The 16342-nt window shown below is 46.0% G+C and overlaps 1 protein-coding gene across 2 annotated transcripts in view; it reads right to left on the bottom strand.

The window, feature by feature from the left end:
• SLC13A3 (solute carrier family 13 member 3) overlaps positions 1-16342 on the bottom strand; it is a gene marked incomplete at its 5' end in the record, with an annotated part of 73353 nt that overhangs the window by 12594 nt on the left and 44417 nt on the right. Inside the window, 5 exons of one of the 2 annotated variants that reach the window (XM_079943923.1) lie at positions 65-177; positions 5389-5486; positions 9841-9945; positions 10921-11016; positions 15529-15654. In XM_079943923.1, the coding sequence (XP_079800049.1) occupies positions 65-177; positions 5389-5486; positions 9841-9945; positions 10921-11016; positions 15529-15654 (538 nt within the window). The remainder of the gene's footprint in view (positions 1-64; positions 178-5388; positions 5487-9840; positions 9946-10920; positions 11017-15528; positions 15655-16342) is intronic. The other variant, XM_079943924.1, reaches the window with a different exon arrangement.

Genomic DNA, 16342 nt, shown 5'->3' with positions numbered 1-16342 from the left:
CACCTGCGGCTGCCCCGGGACCGGCACTCACCTCCCCAGCCTGCAGCCTGCCTGCTGCTCTTACCTCACAGCCTTTGGCCATGGCGAAGCCCCCTCCCAGGAGAAGGATGATGTTCCAGGGCACCGTGTCCTGAGCCTTCTTCCATGTCAACAAGGGCTCTGTCTCTGTGTTGGGAGCTGGGCAGAGAGAAGACACTTAGCCTGGGAGGGGACACCCTTCCCCTCCGGGCAGGGAGGGGGCCCAACACACATTCAGGACAGTCAGCCGGAGGAGGAGATACCGGCCCCAGCAGCCCCATCTTGGTGGGGACACTCAGGGGTCTCCAGGAAGCCACAATCTGGCTCCAGCGTCTGATTTGGGGCGTCTGCTCTACTCAGAATGCAGCTTGAGAATCTTCTGGAACTGGGCAGTCCACACGCAGAACGTCCTTTAAATCTCGTGACAAGCCCCTCTGGGTAAGTACTATTTTCACTCTCATTTACAAGAGAAAAGGCCCTCTTTGTAACTGAAGGTGTACAGAGAGGGAGAAAAGAGGAAGGAAATGCAGGAGAATAGAAACCAAGGGAATGTTTGGTCCACGGGAGTACAGGATGATTTGTATTTCTTCAGAAGCAGCCACGTCTGCAGTAGTTAGAACAAGGGGTCGGCAAATGTCTTCTGTAGCGAGTTGGAGGGTGACTAATTTAGGCTTTGCAGCCCTCTGTTGCAGCAAGGCTGCCACGGTAGCATGAAAGCGCCACAGACAAAACGGACACACGTGGGTGCGGCAGTGTTTCCATGAAATTCTATTGACGGAGTGGGTGGCAGCCCGATTTGGCCCACGGGCTATAGTTTGTCATCCCTGCATTGAGAGCATCCTCCTGGACCCTGGCTCCCTGTGTGCCCTTGAAACGTGACCTTGCCTCTAAGCCCCCATATCCTCAGCCAATACCCGACACAATAATCGTACCTGGGGGTTCTCGTGGGCACTGATGAAGCAACGAGGGAGCTGTGAGTGGAGGGACGTTTCTGGTGAGTTTGCAGCCGTATCCCAGTGTCCCTGACTGACACCTGGAAGTCACTCCATAAGTACTTGTCGAATAATATATTCAACTCACACAGCCCCAGTGCCTGGTACCGAATAAGCACTCCTGAACTGGCACTCTTCACCGCGGGCTGCCAGCGGCCTCTCTGGAGGAGGATGGGTCTGGCCCATTCACAGCAGTTCGCCCTCTGTCAGGACAGTTCCTGGTTTAGTACCCATTGATATTTTGTTTCCCCTTTTCAGTGTTTTTCAAAATTGTACACCGTGGTTTTCTAAAACAAAAGTTAATAATTGGATAATAAAGACAATCAAAGCTACTTAATAAAGGCCCTCCCCTAGATAATTTGCAGCCCTTGGGTGTACCCAGGCGGTTCTGACGTCACAAACCGCCAGGGGATTCTTGGGCCAAACACAATGTATGATTTAAACCCAGAACTCGAAGAGGCAGCTGGAGATGTCAGGAGGCCCAGCCCTCTGCCTTCAGGCAATAAAATAGCATTTCATTAAAGAGACAGCCAAGGTCTGAAAAAGTAAAGTGACTCACTTTTCAGGGCCGGACAGGGGAGGCAGAAGGCCCTGAGAGGAGTTTAATATAATGCAGGTGAAGTGAGTTAAGTGGTGAGTGCTTATAAGACTGCTCACCTTATGGTAATGGCAATTAACGTTAGCTGTTATTGCCTTTATTATTTTCCCATCCAACCATGCCCTTGCCACTATTTCTCATACGTGCAGCCTCTAACTGTCTAAATTTCTCACTTCCACGTTATGCCAGCTGCCTTCTAGAGCAGGAGCTGAAAGCACAGGCTTTGAGGTTGAACTAGAAAGAATTCAATCCTGGCTCTGCCGTTCGGCTATGTGACTTGGGCTAGTGGCTCTGCCTCTCTGAGGCTCAGTGTCCTTATCTGCGAAAGGGAGCAGCAGTACCTTCTCAGAGACCAGCTGGGAAGATGACACGGGCCCATGTATGCAAAGGGCTCAGCCCAGGATGTGGCCCAGAGCACGTCCTCGGTCATTTATTTAACAAGTGTATATTGGGGACCTACCATGTGTCAAGCACTCTTCTAGACACTGCGGATATGGGAGTGGTGAAAACAGAGAAAACCCCGCCCACTGGAAAACTTATATTCCAATAAGTGAGGCAGGTGATAAATCAATAAATGTATAATGTTGGGACACTGTATGTGCTATGAAGAAAAAGAAAATACAGGAAAGGGACAGAGTGACAAAGGAGGGGTGCTTTTAATAGATGGTGTAGTCAGAGAAGGCTTCTCTGGAGATATCTGGAGGAAGAGCTTTTTGGGCAAAGAGGAAATGGAAGCTGTCATCATCCACATGGTGGCCATCTTCCTCCTCCTCCTCAACGACACCCTCCACCTCCTCTTCCTCCTCCTTACCGTTCACATCACCATCCACATCATTGTCATCATCATCAACAACATCGTCATCATCATCATCAACAACATCGTCATCATCATCAACATTGTCGTCATCATCAACAACATCGTCATCATCATCAACATCGTCATCATCAACAACATCGTCATCATCATCAACAACATCGTCATCATCATCAACATCGTTGTCATCATCAACAACATCGTCATCATCATCAACATCGTCATCATCATCGTCAACATCGTCGTCATCATCATCATCGTCAACCACAAGCACAGTGCCTGGCACATAGTAGGCAGGGCATCAATACTTGCTGAGTGACCATAAAGGGAGTTGCAAGTGCAACTCAGATCCATAGAAGAATGGAAGACAGTGGGTAAGATAAGAAAATCAAGGTTGGCTTGGATGTCTGGGTTCCACCTCCTGTCTCTTTTTAACTAGCTGTGTGACCTTGATCAAGTCACTTTCTCTCCATGGAAACTGACTGACCACTCTCTAAGGCTGCCTGTAAGACATGGGTGTTGAGTACTAGAAAGCATCATTTCGGCCAAGTCTGCACGGGCCCACTGGTTGCCGAAGGATGGGCAGTGTGGGTGGAATTCCCTCTCCCCACCCACTGGGCAACACTGAAAACTCCAGTTTAAAGAACCCTCAGCTGAAGCAGGATGCTACACTCCATGGGCCGGATCCAACCTAGAGATGTGTTTTAACACTACTGGATGGGCCCACATAGTATTCGTTTTCCAGTGTTAGCTGCCAAAGTTTAAAATCAGGGAGATTTCATAAATTCCAGATTCTTTGCTTCTCTTAAAAAATCAGCAAATCTGGCAAAACTAGTCGTGCTTTCCTACACGGGGACAGTCAGGGAGACTGAGTAACAGCTGCTCCCTTTATTTGGACGTTGGCTTGGCTGTTTTCCACAGATCCCACCAGGCTCTGACACTGAAGGTCTTGCCAATTACCATCATCCTCTGCTGCTGTTTTCCTTGTAATACAGAAACTGTCCTCTGTTTCAAAAATGTGAAAGGAGAGATGGACAGGGAGGGCCAAGTTTCACCAAACACATTCTCCTGCATCCAATCAGCGGCACACAAAAATGTTATGTGGCGTTTGCGTTTGGACATGTCCTAGAGAACTGCTAAAGCCAGGGGTGAAAAGTGACTAAGGGCCCCACTCACTTCCTAACTGGGAAAGCAAGGCCCAGAGGGTACAGGAACTTTCTCAAGGTCACCCAGCAAATTCGTAACAGAGCTGGGATTCCGCACATGTATGCCATAGTGCCCTCCCCACAGTCCCAGCTGAGAGGAAGCTCTGGGCCTTATGGGCCCACCCACAGGTGACAGAACCATGGCTGGGCACCTGATCTAGAGCAGCCAGGCCACAGGCTGGCCAGGAAACTATGAGGCCACTAGGTGACACAGTAGGAAGCGATCTGCTTTTATAAGAACAAGCTGGACCAAGCAGTTTCTGACTCAGAAGCATCAGTAGGAAGTAGAGAGACAACTCGGTGAAGAGAAGTGATAACTGAAGATGCGAGAGCGGACAGAGAGAGAGGGCCGGGTGATATGGAGGCCATGAGCGGGCTGAGTTCCGAGGAAGCAGAACGTGTGAGAAAAAAGGTACTGTGAGGGGGCAGTGGCTGGAGGGAGCAGACACACCCGGAGACGGAGCACAGCCTTTAAGAGAGTAGCTGCTACGAGGAAGCAGAAGGTGTGTGGGACTCGATGCTTTGAGAGACAGAAACAGGAGGCAGGAAGTAGCCGGAGCAGTGGGATTAGGTACTGTGAGGGAAAGGGCACTACCCCACAAGGGAACAGAAGTTACAATGAAGCGGGAACTCGGATGAAGAAAAATCAACCGAGATGCCACAACTCAGAAGCAGTTGAAACTCTGAACAGACCAAGAAATGATACCGAGAGTGGATGGTGAGGAAAGCTGGCTGGCCACAGACAGAGAAGCAGAGAGGAAGAGAAAAACTGAATCCCGTTCAGTGGCAGAGCCTCAGGGGCCACAGCCTAAGCCTCCTCGAGGTCCAGCTCTGCTACAGTCTGTGCGCCCCTGGGAAATCGGCTCCCTACTGGTCTGTACGCCGCACTGCACACACACAAAACCCCACTCCTCCTGGAAACCCGAGCTGTCCTGTGTAATACGCTATTTTTTTCCAACAATAGAAGATAGTTGGATTATGACCTCCTAGTTCCTGACTCCTGGTCCAGAGCTCATCCCACTGCCCCAGATGGAGATGGGCCAGTCACAGCCTCTGTCACAGGTGGCAGGCGTTGGCACCTTCTTCTGCAGACACCGGCTGGAATTCCGGTGGGGTCACAGATTGGTGATCTGAAGGCCAGCCTACAGGCAGGTTGGTGTGGAGGGCTCAGTGACTCCCTGAGGCTGAATTTGAATGCCTAGAGCCAGTTTTGCCTCAGTTCCCCCACCACTTGCTATCCATTTAAACCCAGCTTGAGGTTTTCATCTCCGGGCCCTTAGGCAACTGACTTGCAACTCCTGCTTTGGGCCCAGAGTTTTTCTGGGCCAAGTCGAGGCTACTGTATAGGTACTTATATGACTAAAGAAAATATTAATAGATGTCCGCAAACCTCTTATTGAAGAAATTAAAAACATTTTGTTTGTGGACACAAATTTGAATTGCATGCCACGTTCACGAGTCATGAAATATTTTTCTTTTGATTCTTTTCAACCGTTTTAAGAATGTGAAAGCCATTATTCTTAGCTCACAGGCGGTATAAGCACAGCCAGCCAGCTGGATTTGGCCCATGGCCTGTAATTGCTAATCCCTGCCCTGGACTGTCCCCGCTGGCAGCACTGAGTACCCAGACGCGGTAAATGCTCAGACAGGGCAAGGGAAGAAGCAGCACCACGTGATTGGTACAATAGGGCTGTCAGTCCACCTTCAGGCCACTGATTACCACGCTCCAGGCCACCGACACCCCAGCCTTGCCCACCTTACCTTTAAAGTCAAACCACCACTTGAGAGATGGCTTTTGCGACGGGAAGAAGAACAAGACGGTGACAATGGACACGCCAGTGACAGCATCAGAAATAAACCTACAATGACAAGGCCCCAAAGCATGTGACCCTGGGCATCTCAGCAGGCCAAGGTTTGGCAGATTTGCAAATGAGGATCTGTCGAAGGGAATTAGGCCCACCGTGAAGGGAACACTGTCGGCGGCCACCGGATTCTGTTCTGCACTGCAATCAGCAGGGATGCAACCACCCACGGATGCAGAAGCTCTTTATCCACTGCTCCCTGGGGCATTTAGACTCTGCTTGAGCCAAACAAATGTTTATCCTCCCATTTCAAGGACCCTAGGAAGAGGGACTTGATCAAAGAGGGGAGAATCTGAGAGCCACAGAAGGTTGGGGTCTATGGTACCCCCATGCGTCACCATAACCGGGGCTCCTGTAACAGTCCTGTATGTATTTGTTCAGCTCCTGCTTGCATTCCTCCTGGGATGGGCAGCTTAGTACATGGTGAGGCAGCCCATTCACACCAGCAGAGCTCAGATGGAGCCCACCTCATAGCCGCTCAAAACCTCACTACCACCTTCCAAGGATCCACAACATGTCCTATGGAGACGTTAAGCCCACAGAAGTCTCAGAAACAGCCCTTGAGGGCAGGCATCTTCCATTTCAGATGAGGAATCTGAGGCTCAAAGAGCAATAGCAACTTGCTCAGGGCCAGACCATAGTCTGTAGAGGAGATGGCCTTGAACTCAGATATATCTGGCTCCAAGTTCAATGAGGCACAGAGCCAAGTGCCAACAAAAGGGCCTTCAGCCCACATATTTGGGACTAAGAGTATTCAAACAGCCAAGAAACTGGAAAAGATGGTCAATATCACTGTAATAGAGAAATACAGATCAAAACACATGCTAACAGACAGGCAAAACGTGAAGAGGGTGATAATATCTAAAGAGGATGTTGAGAAACACATGCTGGCAATACATTTCAAAACTTTACATGTGAATACCCCTTAATCCAGCTGTTGTACCTCTAGGAATTTATCCTCAGGAAATAATTGGGCTCTTGTACACAGATTATGTACCGGGATGTTCATTATTGATAAGATTAGAAAAAAATGGAGGATTTTTAGTAGGGACATGTTTAAATACACTGTGTATTACAATATATATAATGAAATACCCCTCAGCTGTTCAAAAAAAGGATAAAAGATATTATCAATTGTTACATTTGACATGGAAATACAACCAAGTTACCTTGTAAATTAAAAAAAAAAAGCAAGTTTTTATCTGCAGTATTGGACACGATCCAAAAAGGATTTAATTGGTTAAATTAAGATGCGCCCATTCTATAGACTACAATGCACTGTTTAAAAAGAATGAAGTGGGTCAGAAATAGCAGGTTGTCTATGATCGTATTATTGTATTTTCCAATTTTTTGTTATATGTAAACATATATGTATGTGTGTATATATTAATATGGGTTGTGTGTGTGTATCTGAAATGTTATACACCAAACTGTTAATTGTGATAATCTCTGGGGAATGAAGGAAAACTAACTTTTACTTTTTCAATTTAGCATTGTTTGAGTTTTTTATAATGAGCATAATTTTGTAACTAAACAACAAAGAAAAAAGCAGATCACAAATACTATGTTTCATGTATATGTATAACTGAATCACTTTGCTGTACACCTGAAACTATCACAACATTGTTAATCAACTCTACTCCAATAAACAATAAAAAGTTAAAAAAAACAACAAATACTATGTTTACTGTAATCACATTTCTGTTTAAAAAATTCTTGTGTTTGCTAGGCTTCTTTTTAGTGAGTTTGCATGTGTTTTAAAATTAGTTGTATTGAGGTATAATTAACATGCCATAAAATGCACCCATTTTAAGGATATAGTTCAATGAGTTTTGACTAATGTATACAGTCCTATAACCACCAATGCGATCACGATGTAGAACAGTTCCCAGACAGGCATTTTTTAAGTCAGAAAAAAGACATACATCAGAACTGCAGACTGAGGTTCTAAGTGATTTTCACTATTGTTGGAATGTTTATAACACCAGATTTCATTTGAAAAAAACCCAAAGTACCTACATTTTGGAAAAATAAAAGAATGGTAATAAGAGTCACTTCTTTTGGCTCCATGATATTATATTGTTTCTTCCTCTTAAGAACCCTCATGAAATTGGAACGTGTATCCCCCATTTTACCAGGGGTGGGGGGAGTGTGCGGCTCAGAGGGTGAAGTGTGTAGGGCTGCTCTATCCAGTATGGTCACCATGAGTCACATGTGTCTATTGGACACTTGAAATGTGACAAGACTAAATGTGGCAAGTGTAAAACACACATCAGATTTTGAAGATTTAGTGTGGAAAAAATGACGTAAACTAGCTCAACAATAATTTATTATATGGATTACATATTGAAATGATATAGTGTTAAATAAAATACATTATTCAAATTAATTTCATCTGTTTGGTTTTTTTTACTTTTTTATGTGACTACTAAAAAATTTAAAATCACATTTGTGGTTCACGTAACATCTCTATTGGACGGTGCCGATCAAAATCATCAGAGCTCACCAAATCCAGAGGACGTATCTTCCATCTAATCGTGTTCTAACTCACACCAGAATTTGACACATTTGCCCACTCACTCTTTCCTTAAACACTCCCCTCTCTTGACCTGCGCTAGTCCGTTGCTCCAGTGTTTTCCCCCTACCTCGCGGACTGCTTCTTCTCCATTTTCTCTAATGGGATCATTCTCTACCCAGCTCCTAAACGTTGGGGTTCCTCAGAGTCTTCTCTACGCTCCTATATGCTTTCCCTGGCTGAGCCCATCAATTCCTAGGGATTTAAATTGGAAATTTATATGGTGACCCCCGGATTTATATCTTCAACCTGACTCCTCTGAGCTTCAGGCTTGCGCATCCAACTACCCTTTGCAGTATTTGAAAGGCATTCTAGACTTGACACGTCTAAAACAACTGCAAAATGGAATTGTTGATAAGCCACCCCCAACCCCCTAAAGAAATGTTATTCTCCAACTACCCACCTGTGCAGGTACTCCTTTCCCTCATGCCCCCAAATCCCACCCAGTAGCAAGTCCTATCATTTCCAACTTTGAAATATATCTTGTCTGCTCCATCTCCATTGCCTCCACTTTCATTCAAGCCATCGAAGCTTTCATCCTCAACCAGGGTTCAGTACACATCTCCTCTAAAGGGCACACAATACGAAAACAGCCACAGACAATACGTAAATGAATAGGTGTGGCTGTGTTCCAATAAAACTTTATTTGTAGATACTGAAATTTGAATTTCATATAATGTTCATGTGCCACAAAATGTTTCCCCTAGCCACTTAAAAACATTAAAAAAAATTCAAAAACAAGCGGTGGACCAGATTTGGTCCATGAGCCTTGGTTTGACGACCGCTGGGGTCATCTAGGTGGTGCTATAGCTCCTAACTGTTCTCCCCACCTATATTTTGCCCCCACTATCCATTCCCTAATAAATACAGCTAACATGTGATTGAGCTCTTTCTAGGTGCCAGTCTAATCACTTGACATGTATTAGCTCACTGCTCCTTAGAACAATTCAATGAGAATTGGACTATTTACAATACCATTTTACAGATGAGAACGCTGAGGCACAGAGAGATTAAGTACCTTAAAACCCTCCAATAGCTTGCTACTGATCTCCCATTAAAAGAAAAAAAAAAAAAAAAAAACAAGACCAAAACTCTTAGCATATCCAACAAGACCCTTCATGGTCTGGTCCTCACCTGCCCTTCCAGTCACATGTCTGCCAATTTGCCTCCCTCCCACCAGGCTCTGGTTACACTGGGCTTCTTTCAGTTCTTCAAATGTTGATTTCCACCTCAGGCTTTTAGTAGATATTCCCAGTGTGTCTCTAATTTTTACTCTTCCTAAACTTTGGTTCTTTCCAGAACCTATCCAAAGTCAATGCCCCCCAGTCCATTCTTTGAGAGTATAACCCTCTCACTCCTTCTTTCACAGCACTCATTACAATTTGCAGTTATTTTGTTGTCTATTTGTTTTTATCTCAGTCCCCAGCTGCTGGCATAATGTTTAACAAAAAATAGGTGCTCGATAAAAGTTGTTTGAGTGAATGAATGAATGAATGACGTGTTCAGGGTTGCACAGTTTGTAAGTGGCGGAGCTGGCATTCGAACCCAGTTCTGTCTGATTCCAAAGGCAAAGCTCTTAACACAGGAGACGCTAAATGTTTTATCATCCAAACCTAAACACTTTTGAGGGCAAAAGAAGGAACTGTTAATAATTACATGGGATGAGAGGTGGAAACCTAGCCCAGTTCTCCCCAGCTACACTGCCTCCTCAGCTCCGGCGGCCCAGCCCCGAGTCTTCCCTGTTGGACTCCATCCCATGGGTCCCCAGAGTCTCACCCAGGGGTGAAGAGGCTGGCCCAGCCAGGGATGAACTTCGGGTCCCGGGAGAAGAGGAGGATGGCGAATATGCAGAAAAGGATGAACACGGCCTGTTCGGCAAACCTGTGGCACAGAGATGCAGACACCATTGTGACCGTGGGCTGTGGCTGGACCACAGCACAGGAAGCCCTCAGGCAGGGGCCCACTGGGTGTGACTGGGCCAGGCCCTACCTCTGAAAGCTGGAAGTAGTTCACTCCCCAGGTGGTCCCGAGAGTGAGGGGAGTGGTGTCCCAGGTGTAAGTGATTCCTTTCCTGGGGCTCCCATGCTGCCCTAGGATCCTTCCTGAGCATCAGGCACCCCTCCCCACAAACCATTCATATCACTCCTGCTGGGAATTTCCCATAGTCCTAGGGACAATCCAGAGAGAGAAAGAAGTGAAACAGAGACAGAGTCAGAAAAGCAGAGAGAAAGGAAACTGACAGAAACAGAGAGGTAGGCAAAGAGAGAGGAACAGTCATACATACAGAGGGGGACAGACACAGAGAGGGACAGACATGGAGAGAGCGGTAGACAGAGGCAGAAAGAGAGAATCCCTAAATGTTGCAGCAAATATCTACCCAATGTGCCCATTTCACAGATCAGGGAGCAGGGCCCAGAGAGGGTTAGTGCCTTGCCCAAGGCTACACAAAAAATTAGTGGCAGAGTCAGACCTTGTGTGAAGGCCTGCTAACTCTTAGTTATTTTCACTACATGAGAAATATGCACGAAACAAGCTTCTGGAAGCCACCCAAGGCAGCATCCGGTATTCCATGAACCAGGAAGGAAAGTGTGCATTAGGCGGGAAGGTGACAGGTTCCCCCTCCAAGTTCAACCTGAGAGGCTTACTGGTCCTCAGGGTATCTACCCCAGCGACAGGGCAAGAGCCGACTGTGTAAGTCATCTCCCCACCCTCCATCTCTAGGCTCCCAGGCCGTTGGTCCTGAAATCCCCTTGGGACTCAGTCTCCAAGGGGGTCAGGGATTAAGTCAAGAGGTAGCTGTCTTGAAAGTCTAGTACCTGGCTCTCTCCCCACCCTGAGAACCCCTGTGCCACGTACTTGATGGGCCCCAGGTTCTGGAATTCCTCCTGAATCATGGCTCGAGCCCTACTTTCTGCATCACTTCTGATCTCAGATTTCTTCTTCCTCCAGCCCCTGAAACAGAAAGTGGGGAGGTTACCAGCGGCCACTGCAGTCTAACTGGCGTCTCATCTACCCCACCACCATCTGGCCAGGTCTCACTATCTCTGTTTTGGAGACTCTGCAACAGCCTGCTGAGTGGTCGGCCTGCCTCTATGTTCCCTTTCTAAAATCTGTTCTGCCCACCTATAGCCTGGATAGTCTTCTAAAAATGTGAAACTGATCATATGGCTCCCAGGCTTAAAATCCTTTAGGGGGTCAAACAGACTCATGAATAAACAGATAAACCAAGGAAATAAAATAGCAAGTCCAGAAATAGAGAAAACCATAAATGGGGATTCAATCTACGATAAAGTTGGTATCCCAGCTTGGTGTAGAAAAGATGACCTATTCAGTCATTGATGTTAGACATACAGATCAATGGAATCGAACTGAGAGTCCAGAAATAAACCCACATTTCTAGGGTCAATTGATTTTTGATAAGGGTACCAACACCATTCAATGGGGAAAGAATAGTCTTTCAACAAATGGTGTTAAGACAACTGGATAGCCACATGCAAAAAGATGAGCATGGACCCCTACCTCATACCACATACAAAATTTAACTCAAAATGGATCAAAGACCTAAATAGAAGAAGAGCTAGACCTGTAGCATTTTTTCGAAGAAAACATAAGGGTAAATTTTCATGGCTTCAGATTAGGCAAGTATTTCTTAGACATGATACGAAAAGCACAAGCAACCAAAAACAGATAAATTGACTTCATTAAAATTAAAAACGTTTGTGTGTCAGTAAATGGTATCAGGACAACTGGAGGGCCATCTGGAACAAAAGAAAAAAGTTGGATCCAAACCTGTACCCCAAGGTTGGATCCTTACACTGCACCCTAAGGATAAGCTCCAAATAGATAAAAAATTTAAACATAAAAAATATTAAAATACTAGAAGAAAACATGGGATTATTCTTTTATAACTCCTATAATGGAAAGACCTTTCTAACTGTAATTGAAAATTCAGAAGACACATAAGAAAAGATTGATAAATTCATCTACATAAAATGTTTCTAAAAATTTCTGCATGGAAGAAAGCACTATAATCAAAGTAAAAAATCAGGAAAAAATATTTGCAACTCATACTCAAAATAAGCACTAATCTTTCAATATAGAAAGAGTACTCGAAATCAATAAAACCAAGACCAACAATCAATTTTTTAAATGTACAAAAGATATAAACACACAGTTTAACAATTCACAGGAAAGGAAATACCAGGGTCTCCCATGAATATATGAAAAGTTTTCATATTGCTCCTCAATATGAAAAGTTTCTCAAAATTGCTTCTAAAATAAACGCAAATTATTTTTCTCTTATCAGATTGGCAAAAATCCACTTTGCTGCATGGAAACAGACACTCTCATACATTGTAAATGGGGGAACAAATTAGTGCAATTCCTATGGAGAACGACTGGACAATATCTATTAAAATAAAGTGTTTATTCTCTGAGCCAGAAATCCCTCCTATGGGGCTTCCCTGGTGGCGCAGTGGTTGAGAATCCACCTGCCAATGCAGGGGACACGGGTTTGAGCCTTGGTCCGGGAAGATCCCACAAGCCGCGGAGCAGCTAAGCCTGTGCGCCACAACTACTGAGCCTGCGCTCTAGAGCCCGTGAGCCACAACTACTGAACCCGCGTGCCACAACTACTGAAGCTCACACACCTAGAGCCCGTGCTCCGCAACAAGAGAAGCCACCCCAATGAGAAGCCCGCGCACCGCAACGAAGAGTAGCCCCTGGTCGACGCAACTAGAGGAAAGCCCGCGCTCAGCAACAAAGACCCAATGCAGCCAAAAATGAATAAATAAATAAATTAAAAAAAAAAAAAAGAACTCCCTCCTATGGAAATCTACCTTACAAAAATACCTGTTACTATACAAAATGGTATCTGTCAGGGAGACCAGTCACCAGAAAATATATAGTATCTGCTTGTATTTGCTTATGGAAACTCTGGAAGATTACCCGAGAAACCAATAAAAGTGGATACCTGTTTGGGAGGGATATATTGGGTGACTGGGTAATCGAAGGCATGGTTGGGAAGAATTCTCACTGCATACCTCTTTGTATTGTTTTTGATTTTTGAACCGTGTGTATGTGTTGCTTATCCAAATTAAAAAAATAAATGCTTTCTAAAAAACTCACAATGGTTCTTTTTTGTGAAGATCCATGTCCCACAAGGCCCTCAGTGATCTAACCCAGGGTTTCTCAGTCTTGGAGCTCTTGACAATATTGGGGCAGGATCATTCTTTGTTGTGAGGTGTAGGGGGTTGACTTGTATGTTGTAGAATGTTTCGCAGCACCTCTGGCCTCTACCCCACGGACCCCAGGAGTACTTCCTTGGCTGTGACAAGCAAAATGTCTCCAGACGTTGCCAAAAGTCCCTGGGTCGGGGTGAGGTGGGGGGAGGTAAAATCATGCCCAGTTGATCATTTTGCCTCATCGCCCACAAATCTCCCTCACACCCTGAACTCAGTCCCTTTAACCTTTTTTCATTTGCAGAAGACCCCTTGCTACCTCTGGCCTGGGGGCCTTTGCACTCATTGCTCTATCTGCCCGGAATGCTTTTCATCACCCCTATTTCCTTCTCCCCTTTACTGAGTTAATCTATTCACTCTTCCTATTCCTGCTCCAAACGCACTTTCCCAAGGAAGCTCTCCTGCCCTCCCAGTAAGGTGAGAGCCCTCTAGCGTGCACCATCAGATCTCACCATCCATTTCCCTCCCAGCACTAATCATGACTGGTATTTCTGCTTTGATTAGTTGTTCACTGTCTGTCTCCCCCGACCTAGACTGCAAGCTCCCCAAGGGCAGGAGTGCCTCAGTCTTGCCCAGGGGTTGCATCCTCAGCACCTGTGTGACAGCATCAGGCATGTAGCAGATGCTCAGTGGATACTTGCTGAAGGAAGCTGGTGTCATGGGATTAGCCGGAACCTTTCCTGCTACCCACCCAGAAACACCTCTCTCACTGGGCTTCCCTCCACCTGCATTTCCTTCATCACAGCCTCCTCCGAGACCAAGTATTGCAGATGTCCAAGGAACAGGCAGACAGGAGAAAGGGGCTCTGTTTCAGGCTCAGCACTGGGCAGTTTTCGCACTCTCCCTCATTTAGACTTTATTTTAGGCGTAGCTCGTTATTATCCCCCATCTACAAGTGAAGAAATTAAAGAACCAAAGGCTCAGGGAGGTGACAGAGTTGCTCAAGGTCATGCAGAACCATGATGTGAACTCTGGTTTATCTGAGTCCAATGTCTGGGCTTGCTTCTCTAGGCTAAGCTGGGCTTTGAACCCTGAGTTTCTGCTCTGAGGGATCAAGGAACACCACGATCAGAGCCTTTCTATTCTCAAGGTGTTTTCACATCTCTTTGATCCAGAGTAGCTCTTACTGGTCCCATTTTACAGATGAGAAAAATTAAGGCCCAGAGAGGTGATGGGACTGAATCAGAGAATGACTTTATGACATGCCTGCTACCCCAGCCCTGAGCTGCAGCTCCTATTTTAGTATTCCCCAAACTCCAGGCATTCATAACCTACTTTCACAAACGTTCGTATAGCCACACACCACGGGGCTCGTGTTTCCTTAACATTTTCCTCCAACTAGACTCAGCATTTTAATTAAAGAAATGTATTTAAATGGAAAACTTTCTATCGCTCCCATACGTAGAAAACAAGAATCACTTGTCATACATAGAAAGTACCCACAGGGCTTCCCTGGTGGCGCAGTGGTTGAGAGTCCGACTGCCGATGCGGGGGACATGGGTTCGTGCCCCGGTCCAGGAAGATCCCTCATGCCGCGGAGCGGCTGGGCCCGTGAGCCATGGCCGCTGAGCCTGCGTGTCTGGAGCCTGTGCTCCGCAACGGGAGAGGCCACAACAGTGAGAGGCCCGTGTACCGCAAAAAAAAAAAAAAAAAAAAAAAAAAAAAAAGAGTACTCACAAAAATAAAGACATGAAAGCAAAGCAAAATGGCTAGATACCACTGCTGCCTTTAGTCTCTGGGCCTGAGGCTTGTTCTTTCTTTTTTAAAAGGCTAATTTGGAAAGGTTAGAGAGTTAAAGTTTTTCCTCACCCTACTGAGACTTTCTCCCCAGCATAAGCAGATCGATTCTACATGAGTCGATAAAGGAATATTTTTCTCACTGTCTGAGTCAATGTTATTTGATACCTTGTCCTCATGACCCCCCAGACTCTCTCCTGTACTGAGGTCCTGTGAAATGGGAAACGCTACACACCTGCTCCTCTGATATGAGTGTGTACCTTACTTAAGTAACAACACTGTTAGTAATTATTGATGGTGAGCGACATTCACTGAGGGCCTGGGCTTAGCAGGCGACGTCCCACAGCACCTGTAATCCCCACATCCCTGGGAGGCGAGGAGGACTACAGGCGCCACATCTGACATGAAACTCTAACGACTTAGGACGGCCACTCGCTACTGAGCACGGTTCATCCCGCCGCAAAGCTCAGGTGAAACACCAGGGTACCTCAGGGTTATCCCTCCATACAGGAAGGAGATCCAGAGCCAGCCCACCAACAGGAACATCAGCATAAGAGGGAAGGCGAAGACGAACCAGGAGCCGAAATTCACCACGTCGCACTGTGGGAAGAAACTGGAGAAAAGAGGGAGGTGAGAGCCCGCCGAGGTCAGCCACGCCGGTGGATGCACATATACTTACAGACGAAAACTAAAGGAAGTATGCTAAATATTAACAGTGGGATTGAACGTCGTTCAAATTTTTTTTCTGTATTTTCTGAGTGTTCTATAATGTGTCTATATCGTGCATGATCAGAATAAACTCATAAAATGTATTTGGGGAGCAAAGGCCAAGGAGAACATTCAGGGCAGCCATTTCCCTGTCTCCCCAGGTTCCCCGATGGGGATTCAGAACCCCATATTAACCCCATATTCCTTTCAAATACCCTCCTTCCTGACCAGAAGGTCCTAGCTCGTGCAATTAAATGTTGTATATGATTTGCATGTAGTTTGCGTGCACTTTACGCAAAATCCTTCATGTTTGATACTTTTACTTACAGCTCCAGCATTTTCCCCCTAATTTCTTTTCAAGTCGGAACAAAGGCTTGCTCACATCAGAGCAGACAGGCAGCCTAAAAACCCTCTGATAGCAAATGCCCTCCCATTCTCCCCAACCCCCAACTCAGGACCAGCCCCTGAGGCCCCCAGAGTCCACGTCTTTCCTGTCCAGCCCTGGGGATGTGCTCCAGCAAGAACTAATACCCAAGACTCTGCTTTGTCCTCCCAGTCAACTGCCCCTTTGCCAGCACTTCCTGCTAAATGAG

The sequence above is a fragment of the Stenella coeruleoalba genome (assembly GCF_951394435.1).
Source record: "Stenella coeruleoalba genome assembly, chromosome: 15".
Taxonomy (NCBI): domain Eukaryota; kingdom Metazoa; phylum Chordata; class Mammalia; order Artiodactyla; family Delphinidae; genus Stenella; species Stenella coeruleoalba.
This window is presented reverse-complemented; position numbering and strand designations above follow the sequence as displayed.